At 35.2% G+C, this 25,132-nt stretch overlaps 1 protein-coding gene across 1 annotated transcript in view; it reads left to right on the plus strand.

The window, feature by feature from the left end:
• LOC137390245 (uncharacterized) overlaps positions 1-25,132 on the plus strand; it is a 25,865-nt gene continuing 733 nt past the window's right edge. Inside the window, exons 1-9 of the mRNA XM_068076569.1 lie at positions 1-188; positions 670-755; positions 5,497-5,642; positions 5,826-5,954; positions 6,861-7,101; positions 21,906-22,042; positions 23,299-23,390; positions 24,542-24,643; positions 24,751-24,886. Of these exons, the coding sequence (XP_067932670.1) occupies positions 83-188; positions 670-755; positions 5,497-5,642; positions 5,826-5,954; positions 6,861-7,101; positions 21,906-22,042; positions 23,299-23,390; positions 24,542-24,643; positions 24,751-24,886 (1,175 nt within the window). The 5' untranslated portion in view covers positions 1-82. The remainder of the gene's footprint in view (positions 189-669; positions 756-5,496; positions 5,643-5,825; positions 5,955-6,860; positions 7,102-21,905; positions 22,043-23,298; positions 23,391-24,541; positions 24,644-24,750; positions 24,887-25,132) is intronic.

The following is a 25,132-nucleotide window of genomic DNA, read 5'->3' on the forward strand; positions in this document are numbered from 1 at the left end:
GCGATTCTCTGACTGATTATCGTCAGTTTTAATAAGATTTGTCGTTGTTAAAGTAGAAGCCAATTTTTAAAGACTCTGCAACATGGCAGTTTCTTCGACCGATGGATCTGTGCAAAGTACAGAAAGGATATGTGACATCATGCTGACTTATTGTGACAGTGATAAAGAGTTTGGAATAAAATTAGCAGGTAGGTAAAAACTTCTTAGGCTACTGATTCACATATATTTGTTGTGATAGTTTTGGGACATGTGAATATATAGTCTGCAGTTTGATTTAGTGTAACCTTAACTATTTGTTATAGTTGTGTAGAAATGTTGAGTAGCTACTTTTTAATGTTATTGGTATAATTGTTGTCAATATGTGTCAGGCATCTACAGTTAATAGTTTGTAACCGGTTCTAGCTGTCTACAGATGGATGTTCAGCATGTTCTGTATCCGTTAATGCGATCAGGCTTATATATTTTTACTTGATGAAACCACCAATTCCATGTTGTGATTACACTATTATTTGGATGCGCAAGAATGGCAAAATTTATTTGTAACCATGAACCATTCCACTTCAAACTTTTGGGTTTAACTCTCTACATAATCTGTAGCTTTTAACAAACTACAATCGACGATGCTTTTGTTCATTATTAGAAAAAAAACCATATCTCAATTACCTGCAGAATCTTTGAAAGAAAAGCTGGATGTCTGGTATGCAGATGGAGAGACTTGGGGAGAACCTGCTCCGAGAGCCATTGTCGATTCCAAGGTATCTGCTTTGCTGACAATAGTGCGGGTTTATTAACTGTTTGACCATGCTGCGTAAGTAGAGTAATTTGAATGGCTAAACATAATGAAGTACTAGAGCTGACTAGTACGGAGCTTTGTATATAAACAATCTGCATATGTGTGAATGCATTTATATGAGGTTCGTGTGCTCACGCTAGAGATCTTCATCTAATTCTTATAGTAAACTAGCTGCGCTACTCGTCATTGCGTGGATAATAAACAAATTCTTTGGACAGAAAATTGATTTGTATTTAACATATAACAACGTTTGCCATTCTAACTTTCAAACTACATACCATGAGAGAAGTGTTTTGAGTAGTTGAAATAAATTAAGAGAGAAAATAAAAACAACTGTAAAGGTTTTCAAACTTTTTCAAACAACTAAATTTTATATCATGAGGAAAAGGTTTTGTGCAGGACAACTGATTTAAAAATAAATAAAACAACTAAAGGTTTTCAAACCAATGTAAATTTAAAATTTTGATAACTTTCAGCGACATATATCTTTTAATAATGTACAGTGGAACCTCGGTTCTCGAACATAATCCATTTCAGAAGGTTGTTCGAAAACCGATTTGTTCGAGATCTGAAACAATTTTTCCCATTAAAATAAAATTGTGTAAATTTTAATCCGTTCCAAGGCGGGAAACCACTTCCGTAAAGTATTTTTTCAACATTTTACACCATAAGCAGTACTTGCACCCGAATAATAAGATAGTCTTTGCATAGAAAATTTAATTGCATTTAACATACAGTCAAACATGGATAACTCGGCAACGCATATTTTGAACACATTGTTAACTCGAACGGATTCTTTGGCCCGTTCCTACGCAATGATAAATTGCTTTAAATAACTCGTACTTAACACGGTTAACTTCAAACAGTTTTTCGCCGAAGGAACAAACTTTGGTTTGTTTTAATCCGTATAAAACCCGATTAATGGGGTCGCTAACATGTCAGCTAAGTTACGGCCAAACTAAAAACGTTAAAAAGTATTAGCGATAAAAATTTAATAAAGATCGACACAACATGCAAAATGCATATTGTAAGAGTGATTATATGTGGATATATAAGGATAACACACCTTTTCACAGACTACACTCGATAGGTTTTTTAAATGAAACAACTACTCAGATGTGAAGCATGCATTTTTGGATTGGTCGTAAATGTTTACTCGTGTGAAGTTTTAAAAATTATCCCTAAATTTAGATATTTTTTTGTCAGCTAAAATTTGTTTGTAGTTTTAGGTGATGTGACTGCCAAGATGTTTTAAGATTAAAATTGGCAAAATTGATTCCTGTTAAAACACTCAGAAAAAAAGATGGCTTTTTTTCTGAGTGTTTCGACGACGATCAAGTTTTGTCAATTTTAATCTGAAAACCTCATGGCAGCACATCACCTAAAACAACAAACAAACCTCAAGTAATAAAAAAACATATTTACTTCCTGATAAATACTTTTGAAACTTTACATGAGGGGCCCTATAATTTGTAACAAGCAATCTATGATTTTGCTTTATACATAGTTTGTATATGTACATGTATCTTCTGTTAAATGTATGCACTTGTGACAGCGCTCTGATAACTTGAACGCTCTGATAACTCTAACACTTTCGCTCGGTCCCGTGAAGTTTGAGTTATCCATGTTTGACTGTATGTGACAACCTTTGCCATTCCAACTTTCAAACTACATATTATAAGAAAAGTGTTTTTGTAGTTGAAATAATTTGAGAGAAAATAAAAACAACTGTAAAGGTTTTCAAATTTTGTCAAACAATTTTTAAACTTCATATCATGAAAAACATGTTTTGTGCAGGTCAAATATATTTAAAAAAATAAAACGACTATAAAAGGGTTTAGATGTAAAAGTGAAATAATTAGCAAGTAATAGCTAAATTGAGTCTGTTTTGCTACGATTACAATAAGAGATGATTCGGTAATGATACAATTAATATGAACAGAGAAAACAAAATAAAAATTCTGAATATGTTGAATTAATAATAACAATTCTTGCATCAAAATGTGTGTATAAAAAAGTTGCTGTTCCACCAACAGCTATCCATCTGAATACGACGATACTGGTACGACGATATGTAAAACTGAGATATTGTAGTGTCTTTGTCTGATCGAAGGTGAGAGAATCTAGAGGCTATTCCTACTCGAGATAATACAATTTTCCTCGTGAAAAGTAGTGACCTTTACGGCGATTTAGCAATTGAACCTTAAAAAAAGTCGGAAATATAGGTTCAAAAAAGGCCTCGTGTTTCATAGAGTTAATAGAATTTAATTGCCAAATTCTAATATCGAGAGAATCTAGTGTTGATATCGTTTTGCCGAAAACAAATTAGCCCTAATACGGCAAGGGCAAAAAAGCATCTCGTGTCATGGAGATAAAAAAATTCATAGAGTTGTAATTATTACGTCATTTCTGTGTGAAAATGGAAAACGATGAATAGGTTATGTATAGAGGCACACTAACCGGAGGTACAGGTTAATGCACCCTAGCGGTGAAAGAAAAAAAAACACAGAATAACTGCACCCTTATACGGTATAAGCCGCATAGCTGCACCCTTATAGCTGCACCCTTATACGGTATAAGCTGCACCCTTATATAAGCCGCACCCTTATATAAGCCGCATAGCTCAAATCATCAGAAAAAAGTAGCGGCTATAGTCCGAAAAGTATGGTGTTCATATTAATTCAGTTTGCTTCGTACAACCGAATCAAAAAAAAGAAAGACCGCTCTATAAGGTGGACTAACACACACATACACACACAAATATATAGACAGAATTTTTGCCATTTATATAGTAGATTACAAGTATTTGACAACTTTCTTGCATACATTCTTGCAACTTTCTTGTATCATTGCAAGGCATACGCCATATTAGTTCAAGATTAGCATTGCTCAAAGTGACACATCTTGCTTATTGAAAAAAATATACATGGATATGCGTTTCAGTGTTATACTTTATATTTGTGTGGGTTTTTGTGAACATTACCTTCAATGTGGCAGAAAAGGCTAACTCATTCTGAAGACCTATGCGTCTTCACTAATGGTTTACTATTAGAGATATGTAAATACGAGCATCTATATTTAGAACGTCTCATAAAAATGTCACATGTAGGCTACACAACAAAAGTTCAATTTTTTATACAATCCATCGCTTTTTTGACGTCATCACCCTGTTTGCACATGCGCTCGTCCACGAAAAAGCCGCCATCTTTGTAGAAAACGATCATCATTCTCTTGATTAATAGTATTTTTCAGTGTTGTTTTGATACTAAAGTAAAAAATTTGCAAACAAAAGCATTGTTTGCAATAATTAATTGCAGAAGCTTCGTGTTTTTAACGATAAAAGTTGTCCATAAAGATGGCAGACAACGATAGAATGACGTCACGAAAATACGTAGAATAGTTTTTATAAGAAAAATAAAGGTGAGCTAAAACTCTGTTTTGACCATTATCTCAAAAATGCTATAGCATTATAGCTAGTTTGCTGGCATTTTAATAGACATATATGTATATGCAGTCTGTATTTGAGCTCTTTATAAAGTCTGTAGAGGTCAGTTTCTTCAAGGACTAAACTATTCAAACATCATTTTGAGTTGTTTGGTTTTTTGACAGCTGAAGAAAATCATTCTGTGGCATAAAATTTATTATTTTCTAATTGTTTATGAACAAAAAATTATTAAATTATTTTGCATTTGTTAAAAATGGATGTATAATTGTATCTGCTAAAATATGCTACTGCCAATTTTGTATGTCGTAAAGTAAGACATAGAATTTTGTGTAACACCATTCTTCTATCACAAGACTGTTGCGCTTAGAGACAACCATGCAAGTTATATATAATAATTTATAACTAGTGGTCTTGTTACTGTTAAATCGTTAATGTTTTTATGCCAAAGTTTCTATACAAATTGTAAGCATAAGGATTTCATGAAAGACAATGCGATAGTTTAGTCTTTTTCTTTTCACTAGTACTTCTCTGCTGTGAAACCTGGTGACATTTTTAAATCCAAAAGTACTCTTTGTTGGTTTGAACACTTGTAAAATTGTCATGTAACCAATGGCAGTGTCCGGAGATTCACTATGCCCTCATTATGTCTTTGTTCTCTGCAAGAAAAACATTTTATTAACAAAGGCAAGATAATTTATTAAGAATCATGTTTTTTATGTTGATCAAATATTTATGTAATAAAAAATATATCTAGTCACATTAATTAGCCTGGTAGAAATGCTGAAATCAGTTGAAATTTGTTGATGAAAATTTTTAGTATCTCACTCTGACTCGGAAGCCATTTACTCAGGCTTTCAAGTGATAAAACTTGCATTTCACTGTTTAACGATTCATTTGCGTTGGTATGTTTTATGTTTATAGTATATATTTATAATATGCATTATACTCTATGTTTATAGTATATATTTATAATATACATTATACTCAATCACTTAGAGCTACAAATATTGATCATTTTTTGGTGAGAAATAACATCTCTTCTGACCACCTTTGATTCTATATTTCGATAAGGAGTTTTACAAACCACAGAGCTTTAGATTGGTAATTTGGTATTGAGAAAGTTTTAGATATAACACAATATCTCTCCTGATTAAAGTCTATTAAATTTAAAGACTCATATCAAATGTGTAAAAACACCAATTTATAAATATTTCCTTGACTCCCTATGAATTGCTGGTGATTGTAATCTATTATGCAGGTATTCATCGTGATAATGTCAGCAAGATGCGCAAAGGAACAGACAATTAGAGATCATGTAGCCTTAGCCTACATAACAAACTCCATCATTATACCAGTCGGGAGGGAATACTACCCAGACGTGTCCAAACATATGGACTGCGCTATGTAAGAGTCGCCCATGAAACATTATTTAAGCACTTGCCAACATCACAGCGTTATGGAATGTCTGCTGAAGTAATTTTTAAAACTATCCCCAAATATTTTTTTTAAATTGTAATTTTCCTGAACAAATATACACAAGGCTGGTTAGACTTAAACGTTATACCTGTTTTAACGCCAATGTTTTAGGTTGTTAACACTGGCTAAAATCAACTGGATCTTCTTTGTCAAGGATGACGAGTATGAGCAGAAATTTGAGCGATTCCTTGAAGAAGTAACACAAGCCCTCGGTGAATATGATGATACCCAGTGTCACAGGTGAGCAAAGGTTGGGTCACAGGTAAACATGCTAGTTACAACTCGTATGTGTATCAAATGTTAAAGAGCCATCATTCATGACACAAGTTTGATCGAAAGACTTAGCAAAGATCTAAACAATTGGATCGATACGACTGCTGTGATACAATTAAAAAAATTGTTCTTGTTGAGAAAATGTTGTTGGAAGGTCGACTCTCAAAGGGGGACCAATTTTGCCAAACGGCAACTGCTGCTTTCCATATGGCAGACCATTTGCAGACTATTGAGAAAATATTTTCAGTGATGAAATGTTTCGATAAACTAAAAACATTTGAAGCCAAGTGGACATTTCATGCTAACAACCTTGACATAGCTCTGGCATCTAGAGTGGCTCTGGCTGCTCGAGTTATTACATCAACATTTGCCATCATATATAATAAGACATCTAGAATAGCAGTAAAAAGGTTCTAATAAAGTTATATGGACTAGCTGACAGGTATCACTGGATTAGATGATCGGTCTTTTAGATCATGCATAGCTACTGATAAATGACTGTTATAAGCACAGCAGACTAACTAGAGGGGCGTCACAGATAAATAAATGTTGCTCAAGAAAAGCAAGTTCAGTAAGCTACATGAAAGTTCTACAGGTGAATAAAAAGCGTCACATTTGGGTGAGGTGCGATTCACTGTTGCGGCTGATGCAGAATAAGCTAAATGCACACTGATTATAAAGTTGTTGAGCGACCAGTGATCAGAGGAAACTAACTTTTAAGCGAACTGGGAGAGGATGTACTAGGAGAGGATGTACTAGGAGGGGATGTACATGTATGATGGCTGGTTAATTATCATATGACAGACAGACTGTTTTAGATTGTCATAGTTTCGATGCTGCCTTAAGATAATATGTATTTACTTGTATACGCAGCGCTGTCGATGAACAAGAGTTCTTCACTGATCTTGACAAGTACCAATATAACTTTAACCGACAGTGCAGTGTGAAAAGGTCGGAGTCGAAAGATTTTAATCGCTTCTCAACACCCTTTAGACCAAGCATTCTTGACTTTTGGGAGAGGCATTGGGGAGCACACGTTGATGTTAACTGGCACACATTTGCTAGGACCTTTTATGTGGATTACAACGAGACTTTAGAGGCCAGTTTTGGAAAGGTGCGTGTTGTTGTTGAAATTGTGTTTGCTTGTTGTGAGAAAGAGCTGGTGTAACACCTGCAGTCAATAAGGCCATAACATGTAACATTACATGTAGTGGTTGCATGTGAGCACATCATTCAGCCATCTCTTGCTAATTTGTCCCTCACCTTCCGTGGCTGTAGCGCGTTGCAGATTTTTCATTAGCCTCTGCTCTAACAAGCATTACTCTGAGGTAGAGGACTAAGTGATCATGAATTCCACCACAGTTCAAACGTAAAAAGACTTGCTACAGCTCTACCAGCTTCTTAGTCTAATAAGTATATTTGACAAACAACATTTACTGAACTACGGTGTCTTTTGTCACACACCACAATGGTGAAAGTTATTCACAAAAGTCATTACGAGTTCATGATCTCCTTGCGATATTTTTTAACATTGAAAGGATGGACTTGATCATTGGTTTCAGATTAAAGCAACACAGCGACCCAAATATTTCAACTATAGGCTACATTCGTTTGTACAAGAACTGGTTCACAACGTATAGACTACAGATGATCTAGTGAATGTAAAAAATGGACAGTTGATGCTACTTCTTAGTTTTTACTTTTCGTGGTCGTTGCTGGTCCCTAAGTGCCCACAATAAGTGAGGGATAATTGTATTACATCTTTATATGGCAAATTTTTTGTGATGTTTAGAATTGTTTGCACAACTTTACTATTGTTCATTCAAGGAGGCAGACATGACCGTAAATTTTATAATTGACTTTGAAAATCATGGCCATCTATTTGCAACTCAAGAACAAGATGGGGGAGTCCATAATAAGAGAATTTGATGGAATGTTTAGAAAATGAAACCTTGAAACTAATGTCAGAGAATTCTGATGGGAAGTCTTCTGTAGGATTTTTTCTAAAGAATGTTATGGTGTGTTTATGTATTGCTGTGTGACAGGAAGTGAGCAATAATATGAAGGAAATATTGAATATCGTTTTCCCAAATTTCCTTTGGCAAACACAAATAGTTGAACAAAATTGCTTTATTGTTTAACTACCAACGCTTCCCAAGACTTTCAACCTGCATTGGGAAAAACTACCAACGCTCCCCAAGACTTTCAACCTGCATTGGGAAAAACTACCAACGCTCCCCAAGACTTTCAACCTGCATTGGGAAAAACGCTATCACTATAAAATTAATGGTGATCGTCCATGTTGTGCAAGTTTAGTAACAAATGATCTTACGAATCTTACGAATTTTACGAATAATGATCTTATTTTAATTTGACTGATTACTGTTGGAATAATGGTTTATATATCTTCCTAAAGGGGCTTATTAATTGTTAAAATGCTAACAGGTTTGTATTGTATTTTTAAATATGTTTTAGTCATTTTTTTCATCTAGGAATATTGATGAATTTTTGTTATTAGTTGAAGCAGTCAATAGAAGAACCACATTGCTTTTTCAGTGCCAAAAGTGCTAATGGGATTCACAACGTTTGTCACTCTATAAGTTTATATGATAGAGAATAGCTCGGAAAAAGGGAATGCTCTACAACACTCCTTTTTGATGTCTATTTTCATTAGTTATTGCTTCATCCATCACTCACAGATTATACTGACAGATTATAATAATTGGGTCGGTATACCCTATACCCGCAGTGGTGCATCCTTATTAACCCCAGGTGCTGCTCACTCAGTTTGACACAGTTAACAATACACATGGTGAGCAATCACTTCCTCCTATGTCATACTCTCTGAAAGCCATCAACATAATCGGCAATTAATTTTGTAATACATGTAGCTGTGTTTCAAATCCAAGTATTGGCAACTAATATGATGCAATTTTTGTTTATAGGTTGACTGTATGTATGTCTTTGGCTGATTTCACTAATTTATAAAGCATTGCCGCCATACATTGAAAGCAATATTTTATTTTGTTTTCAGTAGCTGATTGAGTGAAAAGTATCAGGTTACCTAACATAGGTGAGAGAATAGGGATAAATGACAGAGATATTGACAGCGGGTATACCATTTCTCTTGTTAGTGGTGCATCAAGAATATTTGTAATCTCACGTGAGACTTACCCTCAAGGGCATGTAAATATAACAGCAAGTCTGGCTCGTATCTACTCCAAAGAATTTACTGATAATTATTTCTCTACAATCCTTGACTTTCTTAGTTTTATAGTTTTGAAAAAAATATGTCAGTCTGCTTATCTAATATTTCCGACCTTGCGGGCATGATTAATTTATATATTACCAAATATTACCATTATATAGTACAAATGACTATTTTTATATGTTAAAAACCTTCTGTTGAAGAACTTTCCCAGACATGTTTTAATAGTCTTTGTGGTAGTATATTTTGTCAAGCATTGCGGAAGGACTAGAGGAAAAAAGGGTTATGGAGCACTCAACATTCCATTGAGAGCCATTCTTAGCATTCCTAGATGAATGATAACTATTAATGAGTATACTTTTATCTTGTCTAAAAGGAAATGCTTCTGTGCCATAATTGAAGATATTTTTTGTTATGAATAATGGTAGGTGGGGTTAAGGACAACAAATATTTAGTGTTTTCTGAAGATGTTTGTATTCTATGATATTTTCTCATTTTCACATGCCCTCCTGTATTCTGCATCATATCAGGATAACATTCATGGAAATATTTTGATAAAGCAACTACTTGAAGGATTTGAGTATGTACTACTGTATGTATTATAAATGAGTACACAACTATAGCAGTCGTTTTAGATGTTCGCTGTAACGTATGGCTACAATGGAATGACTGCCGTTGAGTAAGTCAATTCTCAATTTTTATTTGCTAATGGCTGAGGTGTTAGTAAATTAATAAAACACGGGCTGGAAATAGCTGATGTGATGTTTAAAACAGCTTGATGAAAAACAAGACAAGTTTTTGGGATTGCAACACCTGACACTAGCATCTCTTTAATTAGCAGAAGCCACTTCTGTGTCATCACGCCGTTGCGACATTGGAATGTCCCATTTGTTACTTCTGCCTACAGCGGTACCTCATGCCACGCTGTATCCTTTGTGCCTTGGTGAATAAAAACAACATTATTTGTCTCCACCCTGAGTCGGCAACGGCCATCTTCCTCTTTGTAACCCCACATCTCACTCTCTGAGGGCTCATCACTCTTTGGGCCTCCTTAACTAACTGATGCTGCGATGTGTACAATATAATTTTCCTGTTGTATAATTCAAAGGGAAATTGCCAGGTCTGTTGGTATTGTCTTGATTTGAACTCCTTGAGCATATCCCTAATACATGTATCTCGTACATCTCGTACAGTTGGTCTATATATTCAAACCTTGATAAACCAAGTTAATCCGTATGTCAAAAAAAGTCATATGTTATAACAAATATTCCTATAGGAATAAATTATATTTCATTTAATTCATTCCATTGACTGAAAATAGCAATGAATACTTGAGGTAATTGCCTACTGCATTAAAACAAAAGCAGTATATGAAACCATGCAAGAAAAAACTGAATGTAAAACACTATATTATATACCAGAAACTAAGTTAATAAAACACGGTCAATAAATATATGTTGCTATTGTCATGTGGCTTGTATGTTGAAGACGCGCGAGTGGAAATGGAACTTGTGATGTGGAGGTAGTCCAAATATGGGAAGTTTAAACTAACATAACTTTATATGCCTTTGTAACGCTTTTCTCTTTTAATTTTTAAAAAAATTATAATCTTTTATTAGTATGTCCAGTCTCTTCACTTTCGCTTGAATAAGTCTTTCTTTTCTTCGCATCACTTCTACTTGGCTCTCAATATAGCTAAATGTTTTGTAGATTTAAAAAAAATTGATCCAAAGATGTTTGCCATGTTTTTCTATAATTTATTACCTTAATTTTAAGGCGTGGATTGCCGTTTCTATTTTACCACCACTACCTAATGTATTAGCTTTATTGGGATCCATGATTTAAAGCTATAAAAGGGAGGTATGAAGCACTGTTTCATATTATTGAAACCATGTGGAACCAAACTGTTTCAAAGAGAGTTACATATGCGTGTGCTGATTCATTGCGTGTGCGATTTCATACGCGTGTGATGAAATCGGCATTGTTTCGAGATACTTTACACGTTGCATACAACTACCTTGTTCAGCGTCTCCTTGTGATTTAGATTGATTAAAAACACATGGATCATACACCCGCATTGTTCATTGATACTTACAAAAATCTTCTATAGCTGATTTGTAGTCATTCCTGCCCATGAGCGCTGCATAGTGCCAGACAAGTATTGGTGAGGTCAACGACCTCAAGTGCAGAGCGATGAAGGGGGATAGCGCTTTCAATGTTATTTTTGTGATAATCCCCCATCATCTCTCTGACGTAGTTAACTCAAGCTATTGCAGATATTTGAGATTCATCAAAATCTCCATAGTTATATCTATTTACAGTAGGCACTCTTATAACGTATAGGCTACCTCCAATAATGTAAATTCCATATAACGTATAAAGTTTATGTCAATTATTTGCTTCGTGCTACGTAAAAAATTCTATATAATGTGAAATGTCAAATCGGTGCAGGTTCTCAAATTCGATTTGAATGACAATACTCTTTTAGTTATCTTGCCACACTTGTGCGCCAAAAAGATGTTATGTAGAGCGTTATCACTATTACATATACAGTGGGTGTCGACTTACGACCGCGTTTGGCTCTAGACGTTCCTAAGTTGATTCTGTATATTCTGTCGATTCTAATCTAACTTAAATGAATTTAGCTTACTAAACACATACTTGAAGGGAGTTTTAGTATGTATTTTCCTAAACTTCAAACTTGAGAACTAAGATTTTATCATTTATCCGTTTGCTAATCCGTTTTTACCAAAACGGAATTAGCAAACGGATCAATGATAAAATCTTAGTTCTCAAGTTTGAAGTTTACGAAAATACATACTAAAACTCCCTTCAAGTATGTGTTTAGTAATCCGTTTTTACCAAAACGAATAACGATAAACTCGCCGTGGCGAGCAACGTATATCTCTTAATCCGTACACAAACTGCCAAATTTTAATTTCGAAAGAAATTGTTAATATCTTGTGGCCGAAAAAATTGACCTTAATGAAAAAGCTTGACGAAAATAATTAAGAACAGCTTACGCTTCACCTCGCCCTAAACTGCCTGACCTTCCCACAGACGTGGGTCGTAAAGTCGTGTGGACGTATGTCGCATAGGCCGTATTTCGACGACTATTTGTACAAGTTCCATGACATTCTAGTTCGTCTTGATAGATCGTCAGGCGGGTCGACAAAACACAGAGAATAATAATATTTGCTGCGCAATTGTTCAGAAATACATGAAGATGCGCGATTGGCGCAGGTGTTACCACGTCAGTCTACCAATCGGAATGTCATGAGTTGAACTATCGTCAAAAGATATCTTTTATTCGAACCTTGACCCCCCCTAGACACAGGTAGACGATTGTAGAAGTATAAAATGTATATTATTAGTTTTCATTTGCAAAACAGACTTCGCTGTCTAGAAAAAATAAACAAATCATTGTAAAAGGCATCGAAAAAATACTTCATTTATTGTAAGTGTCGCAACCATGAACCATAACACGAGTGAACGTGATAAGAATAAGCGATAAAAAAAGTTGTCGAGACAAACCAATAACACTGCAGTTACGATACAGCCAACAAATTAAACTATCAGCCAAGTTTTTCTTATTCGATTGGCCAAAAATGTGAGTTTGAAAATATTTTGAAACGGATTGAGTAACTTACATGTATTTTACTGTTCATATAGTGTAAATTCCCTATAACATACACATTCCTGGAATGGATAATTTATGTTGTAGAAGCGTCTATTGTATTTTGAAATAGTTATTTAAAAGGTTTGGCTATAGGCCTTCTCATTTATATTTTAATATCCTCAAATTTTGCTTCATTTTGAATAATATTGCTTTTTAGCTAAACTGAAGGGAAAAGCATGCTTCCGTTTCTGTTTACATTATTTTGTATTAATCAATTAATTTCTGTGTTTATAACTGCAGGCGACATAAAACTTATGTAAGGATTTTAGCCTTAGCGTCGATACCTTAGCGATGGTTTCTTAAAGGTTGATTTGCAACAAAATTCACATTACAGTTATTTGGTATCAAAAGATTCACCATGTCTTACTCTGTTGTGTTGTAGGTGTCAAATACGTGGAAATGTGATTACAAGCTCTTAAAAGCTCAAAAACGAAAAGCCGCCGTAGATTAGAATCTCTTTATTTCGATGACGTAATCACGAAATTTGGTTATCTTCTTGTCACGTATGTTCTCACGTGAATTGAAAGGCCAATACAAAGCTCAATATAAAATTTATCGTAGTACTAGTTTATGACAAACACTTCGGGTTTTACCGAAGACCCCGTATCAAATATAGATGCTCGCTACTTTACAGTTTTGTTTCCGCTTGGTCTAATCGGCAAATCGTAATCTGATCATGTGACCCATACTTCGCAAATAATTTCTGGAGCATTTTTCGATTATCACAAGTGACCAACAGGCTCGTCATGATTATCAGACAATGATATGTACTCCTTCAAGCTAAGGCTAAAAAATTTAACTAACTTTTACGGTAAGTTATAAGATATCAGTGCTAAAAGTGACAGCATTACAATGACGATAAAATAGACGCGTAAGAACAATAGACATAGTTTTATTGAATGCGTGAAGTATATTTGTTAAAATATTTCGACGAATAAGTGTCAAGAAAGTGTAAACAGAAACCATCTCTCACAACTACATCACATTTGAGCCGTGTTGCAAAGGGAATCCAAACTACGGCGGTCTCGTGTGGCTGCGATTTTCTGTTCGTTTTTGAGATTTTAAGAGCTTGTAATCACCTTTCCACATATTTTGCACCTGCAACACAACAGAGTAAGACATGGTGAATCTTTTCATATCAAATAACGGTAATATGAATTTTGTTGCAAGTCAACCTTTAAATATATGAGTTCAGCTATCTGTGCAAATGATATGAAATACAGTTCTGAGTAGGTACTGTTTTATGAACAGTGGGGGTATTTTGTGCCATATTACTTGTACTTGTTTTACAATACTAGTGACCAAAACTAACATAAATCACATTTTTGCTAATGTTTAAGTCGTGGTACCATCTAATAAAGGAGCTAGTTTTCATAGATGTGTAAGTACAAGGCGTCCTTGGGTTACAACGATCTTGACTCAAGCTGTTTCGAGGTCACGTATGCTTGCCATGGAAATATCTAACATGCTACTTTACGCAGTTCCTTCCGTCACGGCTTGAAATAGGTGACTCAACCAATTGTGAACTAGTGTCCAAAGTGCAGAGGAGGAATAGGCTTTGTTGTGTTTGTGGTGGAGGAAGGCAGCATCATTGCGTCACGTCACGCAGTTTTAATTTTTAGTGACGAACTGCCTGACGCCTGTCCGTTCTCACTCTCACCCGTTTGATTTTTATTTTATACCTTCATTATGACTTGAAAGACAGATTTTTCTAATAGTAATGCATTTAAGGAAAGAAAGTCCATCATCATGGAGGTGAAACTAGATATTAATAATACTGCAAAAGTTTGTTCAGGATGCTCCGACTTACATGTACTATGAAAGTCGACCTACACCGTGTCTTAAGAATAGATGATAGTCGTAAGTCGAGGACCCCTTGTACTTATAAATAGGCACTGCCTCCTAATGTACCTTGCTGCTGTATATCCTTACAATAAACATGTCCATATTGTGAAATGCTTGTTACAATTATATTGACAAAACGAATGAAGCGTGTTGAATAGTGATGATTATGTATGGAAAACTTCTTTGTTACTCATTTTTTTCAGTCTAGATGAGGCTCATGAACAAATAAAGAGATGTTTCACATGACTGTAATAGCTAGCATTGACTAACCGGTTTGGAAGTCAATACACACATAATTTGTGTGTGACGTTGCACAGCATGCATTCTTGCGCAATGATTTTGACACTATGACCGTGTTTCTTAATAAAAATTACATGTGTGCCAAAGGGGTTGTAGACTGAGTAGCAGTCCCGATTAGAGGAAGAGTTGTTCATGAGGAAAGCGTTGTATCTCTTACTAGAGTGTAAATGAGCAGGGAGACTGAATCACACAGTTTGTGAGGATGTCTTGCGCAACAAGGAAGTTCAGCACAATCTTGTATTGCACTTATGACCTGTTAAATGGAGATACCACTGTATTTCTACAACACATTCATATATCAAACACGCGGTTTGGTTTATCAGCGTAAGGACTCCCTTCAGGAAATCATTGACCGGTTCATCAATGTTCCTCTTAATCCTTGATGCATGATTGCCATGATCCCTGTATGGAATCCTATCGCGTTGGTAACCAGAAGTGCAAGCATGACATAAAAATAATAGTTGAAGTCGTTATTATTAGTTTTTTTACAGCATAGACTGAGCACCACATTGATACCTCGGCACTCCTGCTATCGTGTCAGTTATCTTTGGCCTTGTTCACTAAACACACGAATAAAAACTCAGGCGTAGATTGTTAACTAACCATCGCAATTACTACCTTTCCTCTGTGTCACTTGTACATAAATTAAATTGGTTTGATTAGAATGTTTAAAATATTATTTCTAGTCCTGCGGAGCTAGGTTCATGCAACTTTCCCTTACATGCTACATCTTTAAAAAAGTATACAGCATGAAAAGTTTAATTTTTTATTTCATAAAAGAATTTGAAACAATAATATAACAGGTATAAATTATTATGCCGGTGCTACAGTTTTGTTGACATATAAAAAGGTTAAACATTTAAATTGTTTATAACCCATTAATACATTTGGCTTGTATATGATATGTGACACACAACAGCCAAGGTCGATTTCACATAATAAATATATTTTTATAGGTAAAAAATACATTATTCTAATGGGAATTTCTGTGTCCATAGCTAAAAGGCACTGGCTCCGCATTAGTTACCATGTGCATTGTGATTGCACGATGTTCATAGGTACATGTGTTAGATCACCAAGAATTTCGATAAGGGCAACTAATCACTTGTGTTAGCATTTTATTTGTTGCTTGTGTCATGTTTGCATTCAATTCCGCAACATCAACTAAAAATGCTGGTATTCATAATTCTACCTAATCATGTACTTATTTACAACTTGTTCTTGTTCATAGATATATGTGAGTTCTCAGTTATCAGTACTAAAGTACCTTTCAACTCATAAGTAACTTTTAACTCAAAATTTTAAAGTTAAGATCCACCATTCATTTCTTCAAAATGATGTCACTCTCTGGTCCAGGGACAGTTATTCAAATTCTCTGTTTAATGTCTAAATATTTTTGGAATAGCACTTCAACTGCCTGATGTCTGTGCAGTTGAGGTTAATTGTTTTACCATTATAACTGGTATAGGCCTGCAACAATCCTTTCATACATATTTAGTCATCAGTCTTTACGATTGCCTCGCCATACTATTACTCAAAGTGATGTTCGAAGTTTCTCGAAGCATCACGATGTCATAAGTAAAAGATGAAAATGAAGCAAAAATGACTAAAGGTGTAAACATCATGTAAAGTATAATAGAAGTTTATCTAGTTTGTATACTTTAATCTAAACTATGATCACATCAATCCTCAGCATCTACCGACTCTTGCATTGCCAAGATAAAGTAACTATGAAACCCCTTTTTATTGATCATTTCTTTTTTCTTTCAATTTCTTTGTATTCTTATAAATTATAACTGTTTTGTTGCTATGCGTAATTATCTGTCATATTTATTAAGGAGTTATTGTGGGTTGTGCAACTCATTACAAGGTATTCTTTTGTTGTACATATGATCCATATGATACATAGCTAGTCCTGGAACTAATTAAATTCATATGTCGAGGTGACATTACCGTAACATTACCGTACAAGTGGGATCCAAAGTTTCGAATAGCTGAGATTTTAGGAGTCTCTTGATCTCTCTCCAAATTTACTTCTCTCCCCATTATCATTCCCTCTCTCGCGCTCTCTTCCCCTCACTTCCTCCATCTTTCTCTCATGAAACCTAAAAATAACCCAAACTAATATCTTTTTGTTGCCCTAAAGTATGTAGTAAAAAGCGGTGTCTGAGACATTCATTGTAAAAAAAACTAGTTGATGTCATACAACACATCCTTATAGTCAAACCATGCACGTCAGCAGCTGTTACAAACTTTTGAATTGTTCCTTCCCTACCCTCATTGTCAGCTAACAATGTTTTTCTCTATTCATTCAAATAGCAGAAATCCTTTTTATATGATTAAATTAACTCATAGTCCAACAGTTCCTATTTTCATAATGATTATTCAGCCATACTTATCTATTTTAGTACCTAAATTACCCATAAATATGGTATTTTAATGAAAGTTTATTTACGGTGATGGAAGGTAGGCCATGAGGTATGTGGCTGTACGTTATCGACAAAAATTGCACATAAAATCAAAACATCATTTAATCAGTGAAATTCTGTGCTATTTAATTCTCTGGAGGTATGGAACACTCTATCGTGATAATAGTTTCAATGAGAACTTGCAGTCAATCTGTGATACAATAGATGTCCCTCCCCTATTACGTAAACCTCTTTTTATGTGTATTCCACTGAACTTGAAGTTTCTGCATCGTACTACATAAGAACTTCTATGTAACGTGAAACATCAATTCGGCGCAAGTTTTCAAATTCTATTTGAAAACTATAGTTAGCCTTATAAATATTGTTTTTTTTTCTTGCCGCACTTGGAAAAAAATGATGTGTAAGAATATTTATTATATATTTTACCTTAACTTTAGCTAAATACATTATTTTTTGCAGCATAGGCCTTGTTGTAAATGAAAAAAATAGAAGCAATGGATTTAAGTTGCCCTCGGAGATGTGCGCTTCATTTATCATAAAATATTCGTAATCATGGACCCTCAACCAAGAATAATAAGGAAAAAGTAGACTTGTCGATACAAACCATTGTAATACTACATTTACTATGCAGTCAATAAATTAAGAAGTATGTTGAGTGTTTTGTTATTTTAAGGGTCAAATAAATAGGTGAGTTTGGGAAGATCTTAGAACATATTAGGTAATTTACATGTATTTTAATCTTCGTATAGCCTAAAGTCCCTATAGAGTTAACATCTTTAGAATGGATTATTTATATTGTAGGGGTGTCTACTGTGTTCAAAACATTCAATATCTAAATAAAAATTATCAGCAACACAAAAATCCAACACAAATTGCAGGCAGTATTTTCTAGCTCGATTCTATGTTTCTTTCGGAGTAGGCTACACCTGACCTGACCAATTTAATTTTATATGAGCTTGTTCCAATGCTTTGCTTGTGTTCCGGGTCATGTTTATTTATAATATCTAACTTAACAGAATTCATAATTAGCTTTCAAGCGCGCTAGCCCATGTTTTTATATTGAGAAGGCTGCATACTTGCTGTTGCGCAATGGAGTTTCAAATGACAAACAGCCCTTAGATTAATCAGCGCAGCTATTATTCAAGGTGTTGGGGCAGATTACGACATTCAGGCTCCATTGTGGTAGAATATTGTTCAAAGCTGACAAGCCTTGCGAAATATTTGCATATTATATGAATGGCGTACTGGAATCTGGCAGTCGAAACCGCCTTTCCTGGCCTTCCCTCCTGTGCTAGGAGTAAGTACGGGCTGTGTACAAATATGGCTCGCAGTTAGTTTGATTCACGACTATCACTTGCTAGCAAAAGCTGTGAAAATAGTTTAGATATATCTGAAACCGCTAAGCTTAGATAGGACTGCTTCATGGCACCTACAAGTTATATAAATAAAGGGAATACATCTTAACACAGTTATGTCCTTGTTTGATTGACATTGAGATTTGATGGTCTCTTCGGAAACTGCTGTGGAAAACTATGCCTACCGCAAATTTACACCGCTTAGTTTAAGAAAAATCCTTTGGAAATCTTCAAGAACTGGTAGGCTTTATAATTAAAGGTAATGTTTTTAATAGTTTACTTTGCGCATGTAGATCAAAATCCATTGTATTTTAGTTATTTACCAGAAAGTACTAACTATAAATTTTTACCAGTATCAATTAGGGTTTTAGAATTATTTGATAGATATTGAAAATGACAAGTAAAATACAAATAGTTTGCCAGCAGTTATCTATTGGCTGCTTACATGGTTAGCATTAGATGGCCCCTTACAGATACATGTATAGGCTAAGAACCTTTAAAATACTATTGCAAAAGACTAACTGCGTACATGGTAAAATCAAGCACCTACTTTCAAGCAAAGAACTAGATGGATAGCTAGTACATTGTATATCCAAGCAATTATTTAATGAATAGATGAAAAAACCAATTTTTGATGGTTCAGCAACTCTAGCAGCGATACCTCTATTGTCTCAATAGTAAGAAAATATAGTATTACAAATGTTTATTGGTCAATAAAATGACAGTTTTGATCAAATTATGCATTAACAGAGCTTTTTGCAACATTCTATTAACATGTTGCGGTAGAAATTCAGTTTTTATGGGACCTTCTAAACGTATGCCTTTGATCTCTTTATGTCCCTCATCTCGGTCCCTTACCTGTTTCTCAACATGCCTTTCTCGTATCTTAGTAACCATCGTATTAATTAGATTTTCAAGAGGCCGGCAAGTACATTAAAAGCTCTAAAACTGGACAGGTACTTACAGGTGCTGTCAACAGCTGACTTGTAGTGAGTCTAACATACTCTGCGTTAGAGATCGTCCCATGCTGAGTTTTTACTCGCCCCCCCCCCCCTTCTGAACATTTAGACTTGTTACTATGCCAGCTTTATATATGCTAAATGAGAGGTTTCTGTACGGTTGAGGGGACACAAGTCGAGAGTTTTAGCATTGGTGAGAAGTTGGAGATTCATATTTTGTATCCAGTTGGAGCTGTTTTTATCATAATTGAATAAAAAACCGCATTAATGGGCTCTACAGCATTATTAGCATGCTGTTGATCGCCAAACGCAGATTGCAGAAGGCATCTTGGTATCTGTGGCAGCCTTCACTGTTTTCCTATTTGTTATATAGGTATACAACCAAAACTGATTTGTATATCACAATGTGGTTATTTCATCATCGTATATAAAGTGCTACCCAGTCACTCCTATTAATAGTTTTACATGGACACTTTATATTGGGTAACAGCGATATATTACTGAGAAATTTGCACTTTTTGTCTAGCTTGTAAAAAGAAGCCCCTGAAGGTTACATACATGAGTAATTGTCTCTTTATACTTGTTCAGTGTAGTAAATTTGTAGGTTCATTACCCTTGTATGTGAATACCTGATTTGAGTTCTGTTGAACTAGTGAGTCATATTTCCCTTCCGTTTCTAATCACCTTCAAGTTTGTGAAAGTAGTTGTAGGCGAGTTGAATAAAGACTATCTTTAACTTATCTATTATGAAAGGAAGTCTAACAATAGAATTAATGAATGGGAATCGTCTGCTCATTTATTATCAGCCCACTTAGCAAGACTATTTCATTATGATGGGAAGTCTACCGTAGTCTACTGTGGCTTATACCTTTTGTATGCGCTTTTGTGGCTTTCAAATATTTAGTTAGTCATTTGTTGTTATTCTGATCTCACGGCACACCTTTATAGGCATCATTCATCACTACAGCCTGTCACTACTACACTGGAAACCTGGTCCCGTAGCTATCTGGATAAAAACATGCTCTTGACTTGCTATTATTTGACAATCTTTCAGTGTTGATGAAGACACACTATTCACTTCATTAGCGGTTTTCAAATATGTATTTTTATTCTCAACATTCTAGGTCAAAAAACTGAGTGATTTCACCCTATTTAAACAAATGCCTTGCTTTTGTTTCAGTACACAAACAACTCGTACGCTCCCTCTTTCACAAGATAAAAACATACAAATACCCAGCAAGCTGTGTAAACTCAAAGCATAATACAATCTACTCAAGATGAAATCGTGGCCGATCCTGAAAACATGTCTTCCTTGTCCTCATACCGATGTTGATCATTTTAGACTTCCGTTTTATTGCCTTGTTTTCATTATTGGTTGTAGAGATAAGACGTGAATTGCACTGTTGATATCTTTTTTATTATCATAGCTTTCCCAGGCTTTCTCTTATGGCATTCACAGACTCTCCATTTGTGAAATAGTTCATTTCGCAATTTCATCTTCCCTTATCTTTTCTTTGAAATTAGTTCAGAAAGGTTTGGGAATAGTGGAGGGTTGCTGGTAGGCCTCATCCTAAAGTCGCATTGTCTGGCAAAGCTATTCCATGTATTGAGTAAATTTTTCGTTTCGGCATGATACTTTCTGATATGCCAACAGTTCACTGGTTTCAATTTTACTATATAAAATGTACATAATTAGTTAGCACTGGTTTTGAAGCGGATTGCATCAATCCCATTGAGTTGCATCATCATACATTGATTGGAAATGATGAAATGCTAAAGTCTGTTTGGCTCATTAACGCGGTAGATCTTTAGTAATCATACAGCCACATATTTCAAGTTATACCGGACAACACTCGGCTTGTTATTTTTAGGAATTGTGTGTTCAACGACATCAGAAGTGTAATTATTTGTACATCCATGCGGGAGTTATGCTTTCAGTTTTTGCACGAACAGACAATTTCCACAAATCGTTGTGATAAAATTATGGTTTTTACGTAATATTGAAAAGATTAATGGGGTGTCTGTTTGCAGAATGGCGACAAGGTTCTTTGAGATGTTCAAGGAACTGTCAGTTCAACTGTTTTAGAATTTGATATTCACTCATTATTTGTTGGCAGTTGCTTATGTAAGGTCAATGTTACAGGACGGAGCTGACATGCTTATGAAGCTCATGAAGACAGATATTTTTGATCAGAAATCTCAAATATCAAGGTCGACGTATGATGCGTTTTGCGGTAAACAAGAGTCGGAGAGTGATGGTGTAGCCGACCATTTTTTCAGGTAAACTAAGAATACCTTTTGTACGTAGATGAACCATGTTCAAGGTAACGTGTTTAAAATTGCCGCCATGAAACAGTTAGTCTCGCATGATGCCTGCATCATTAGCATGAACATTCGTTAATAACGCTAAAAGAATGGTGCACTTTCGGACCCCCTGCGAAAAGGTGATATGTGTATACAGTAAATGTATGGTGTCAGATTCTCTGCGTGTAGGGGGTAAATGTATAGTGTCAAATTCAATTCGTGTATTCCTCGAAATTTTAGAACAGTTGCAGTAGTTCTTGAGATGTCTGTATTACACGATGGTGCAAGGTAATCAAGTCAGAAGACCTTCCTTGTTATTGGGTAAACACATGCCTTCTAGTATTCCGGTAAATTAGTGACTGGAGATCTTTATAAAAAAAATTTTGTTTCAAGCTACATATAATAAACATGTTCAGCGAAAGGGAAAAATTTTTTGTGGGATTCATCTATGATCATCTCTTAATCAATAGTCATTACCATGTCAAGGACGGATATTTTTTACACACACTCTAAAAGTATACTCAAAGTGGCTCTGAAAGTCCCTAACAGTGTGTTTATCTTGATTGTTTCCTTGAGGTCATCAATGAAAAAGATTGCTGTTGTCACAATGCACACTAACCCCACCAACTAATTAGGAAAACCGTACAATGTATAGGCCACTATTAAGTTTGAAGTAAGCAGTGCGAATCACATCAAGGTATTTTATTACAAAAGTTAGGTTTTGTATGTCATAAGAGCATCGCTTGCTTTCTATTCAAAAAATGTAGCATTTTTATTATTTCTTTCTGCTGCTGGAAAGTTTGTCTTTCATCAGAGTTACAAACAAAAAATGGAATTGCTTATAAACCAAACAGTAACGCATATTCTCATTTACCAGTGGTATACTAATAGCAAGTGGTATACTAATAGCAAGTGGTATACTAATAGCAAGTGGTATACTAATAGCAAGTGGTATACTAATAGCAAGTGGTATACTAATAGCGCACCCAAATGGCTGAGGTGCTCTTGGAACATTGTAGAAAAAACTTCTCACATGGCGCGTCTCGTGCAAATCTGACTAAGCCCTGGGCAGCAGTGATCATGGCAGCAGCTATAATGGTAGCAGCTATAATGGTGGATGACCGAGCTTTTCTGTGTCATTTTACCCGAGGATCATTTGTTATGCTTGTTAACCATCGTTGTTATTGACGAAGATGTGTATTGAAGTATTGATTACGATATCTGATCTTTAGATGTCTGTGTGACTACACAGTGGGTTACTTTGCCATTAGAGAAGTCTTCAACATGGAGAGTTCTGTTCGTCTGCAGGCTATACAGAATATCGGTAGGTCTGTCATACCTCCCTTGTACTACTTGTAGTAGTATTTCTTCAATTAGTAGTCTGTGGTAATGACTTGTGCAGCACTCCTTATCCTGTGTCTCACCTTCTATCTTAGTATAATTATTTACCTTCATCTCATTTATTAAACCATAACTGTCACGAACAACTTTTATCGTATTTACTAAGTAAATCAGACATGCTGATTCCGATTTTGTACCCAAAATAAAGATTAGTCCACTAACCTTCAAAGTCATTTAGGCTTTTTTAAAGCGTTTCAATATCCGTTTCGAAAACAACACAATCGGCTTTACAAGCTCCGCCCATAAATATGTGACGAAACCTAGCTTTTTCAGAAACGGAAGTTAGGAATGTTTAGTCCGATTTAGAATAATAGAGATGGGTGTCTTAAAACCCATTATTATCTAAATCCAGCCTGTAAAATAATTTCAGTTTTTTATGAAAGGGATATCAACTATTTAAAATTGCTCGCAGCTTGTTACATGACGTTTAAATGGACTGGACGCCGAGAAAAATGAGCTCAAAAAGCGCGGTTTTATTACATGCTAGCGTTGTTATCGCGCTTTTTAAATATGCGATGCTAAATAGCTTATCTACCTTTCAGAAAAGACTGATATTATTTTTAAGGCCGAATTTAGATATTAATGGATTTTAAAACACCCATCTCTATTATTCTAAATCGGTCTAAACGTCCCTACGTAACTTCTGTTCCTAAAAAGCTAGGTTACGTCACGTATTTATGGGCAGAGCTTGTTATGCCGATCGTGTTGTTTTCGAGACCGATATTAAAACGCTATAAAAAGTCCTTCATTACCCCGAAAGTTAGTGGCCTAATCTTTATTTTGATTACAAAATCGGAATCAGCGTGTCTGATTTACCTAGTCAATACGATAAAAGTTGTTCGTGGCAGTTATGGTTTAAGTTAGATAGAATTGAAGAAAGAACCCCATCTTTTCCCCTTTTTAATCAGATTGTGGAAGATCATTATTAATTTAATTTATTACGTTATTGTTTCCTTGCACATTCTCAATATATCTATTTGTTCAGCTTCATTTGTATGAAGCTTTTCTATAATAAAACAGCAGTCAAGAATTCCAAGCAACAGTCAGACCTATTTGACTATTCTTTCTTGACAGGACGATTTCAGACACCTTCGGTCATCTGCTCCCTCTGTGACCTCACTGCAGATGTGGATCCAAACATTAGAGCGGTCGCCGCTATTGGACTAGGCAAAGCGGGTAACTGATTACTGTATTTCATCTTGACTGCCAGGATTACGCTTGTTACGCTAGAGCATTGCGGTTACTTTCTGGATTCTCATTGCATTGTGGGTACTTCATCATAGGTCAAGCTACGAAAAGAGTGCAGGACAGTTTAATGAGTTTACTTAACGATAAAGACTGGCTGGTTAGACAGAGTGCCTGCCTTGCTGAAGCCCTCATGCAGGACACTAAGGCTGTTCAGAAGATCTCAGACATATGGTATGTCATTTTATTCCTAGTTTTCAGTAAGCATTTCAAGGCTGGAGTTGTCATCACCCTGACATACTCTTTCCACTCGGTCTGCTTGTGATAGATTGTAAGCTCTAAAAATAGTGGGGCTCATAGAATCTTTCTTTAAAATAGTTCCCTTGATGTTTTCTTATAGGTTGACAAATCCCAGAGCTTTGCAATGTTGTCTGGTAGTATGTTTGTATCATTCGGAGCGTTTCATTTGCATTGAATGCA

This window comes from Watersipora subatra, chromosome 3 (assembly GCF_963576615.1).
Source record: "Watersipora subatra chromosome 3, tzWatSuba1.1, whole genome shotgun sequence".
In the NCBI taxonomy this organism is placed as follows: domain Eukaryota; kingdom Metazoa; phylum Bryozoa; class Gymnolaemata; order Cheilostomatida; family Watersiporidae; genus Watersipora; species Watersipora subatra.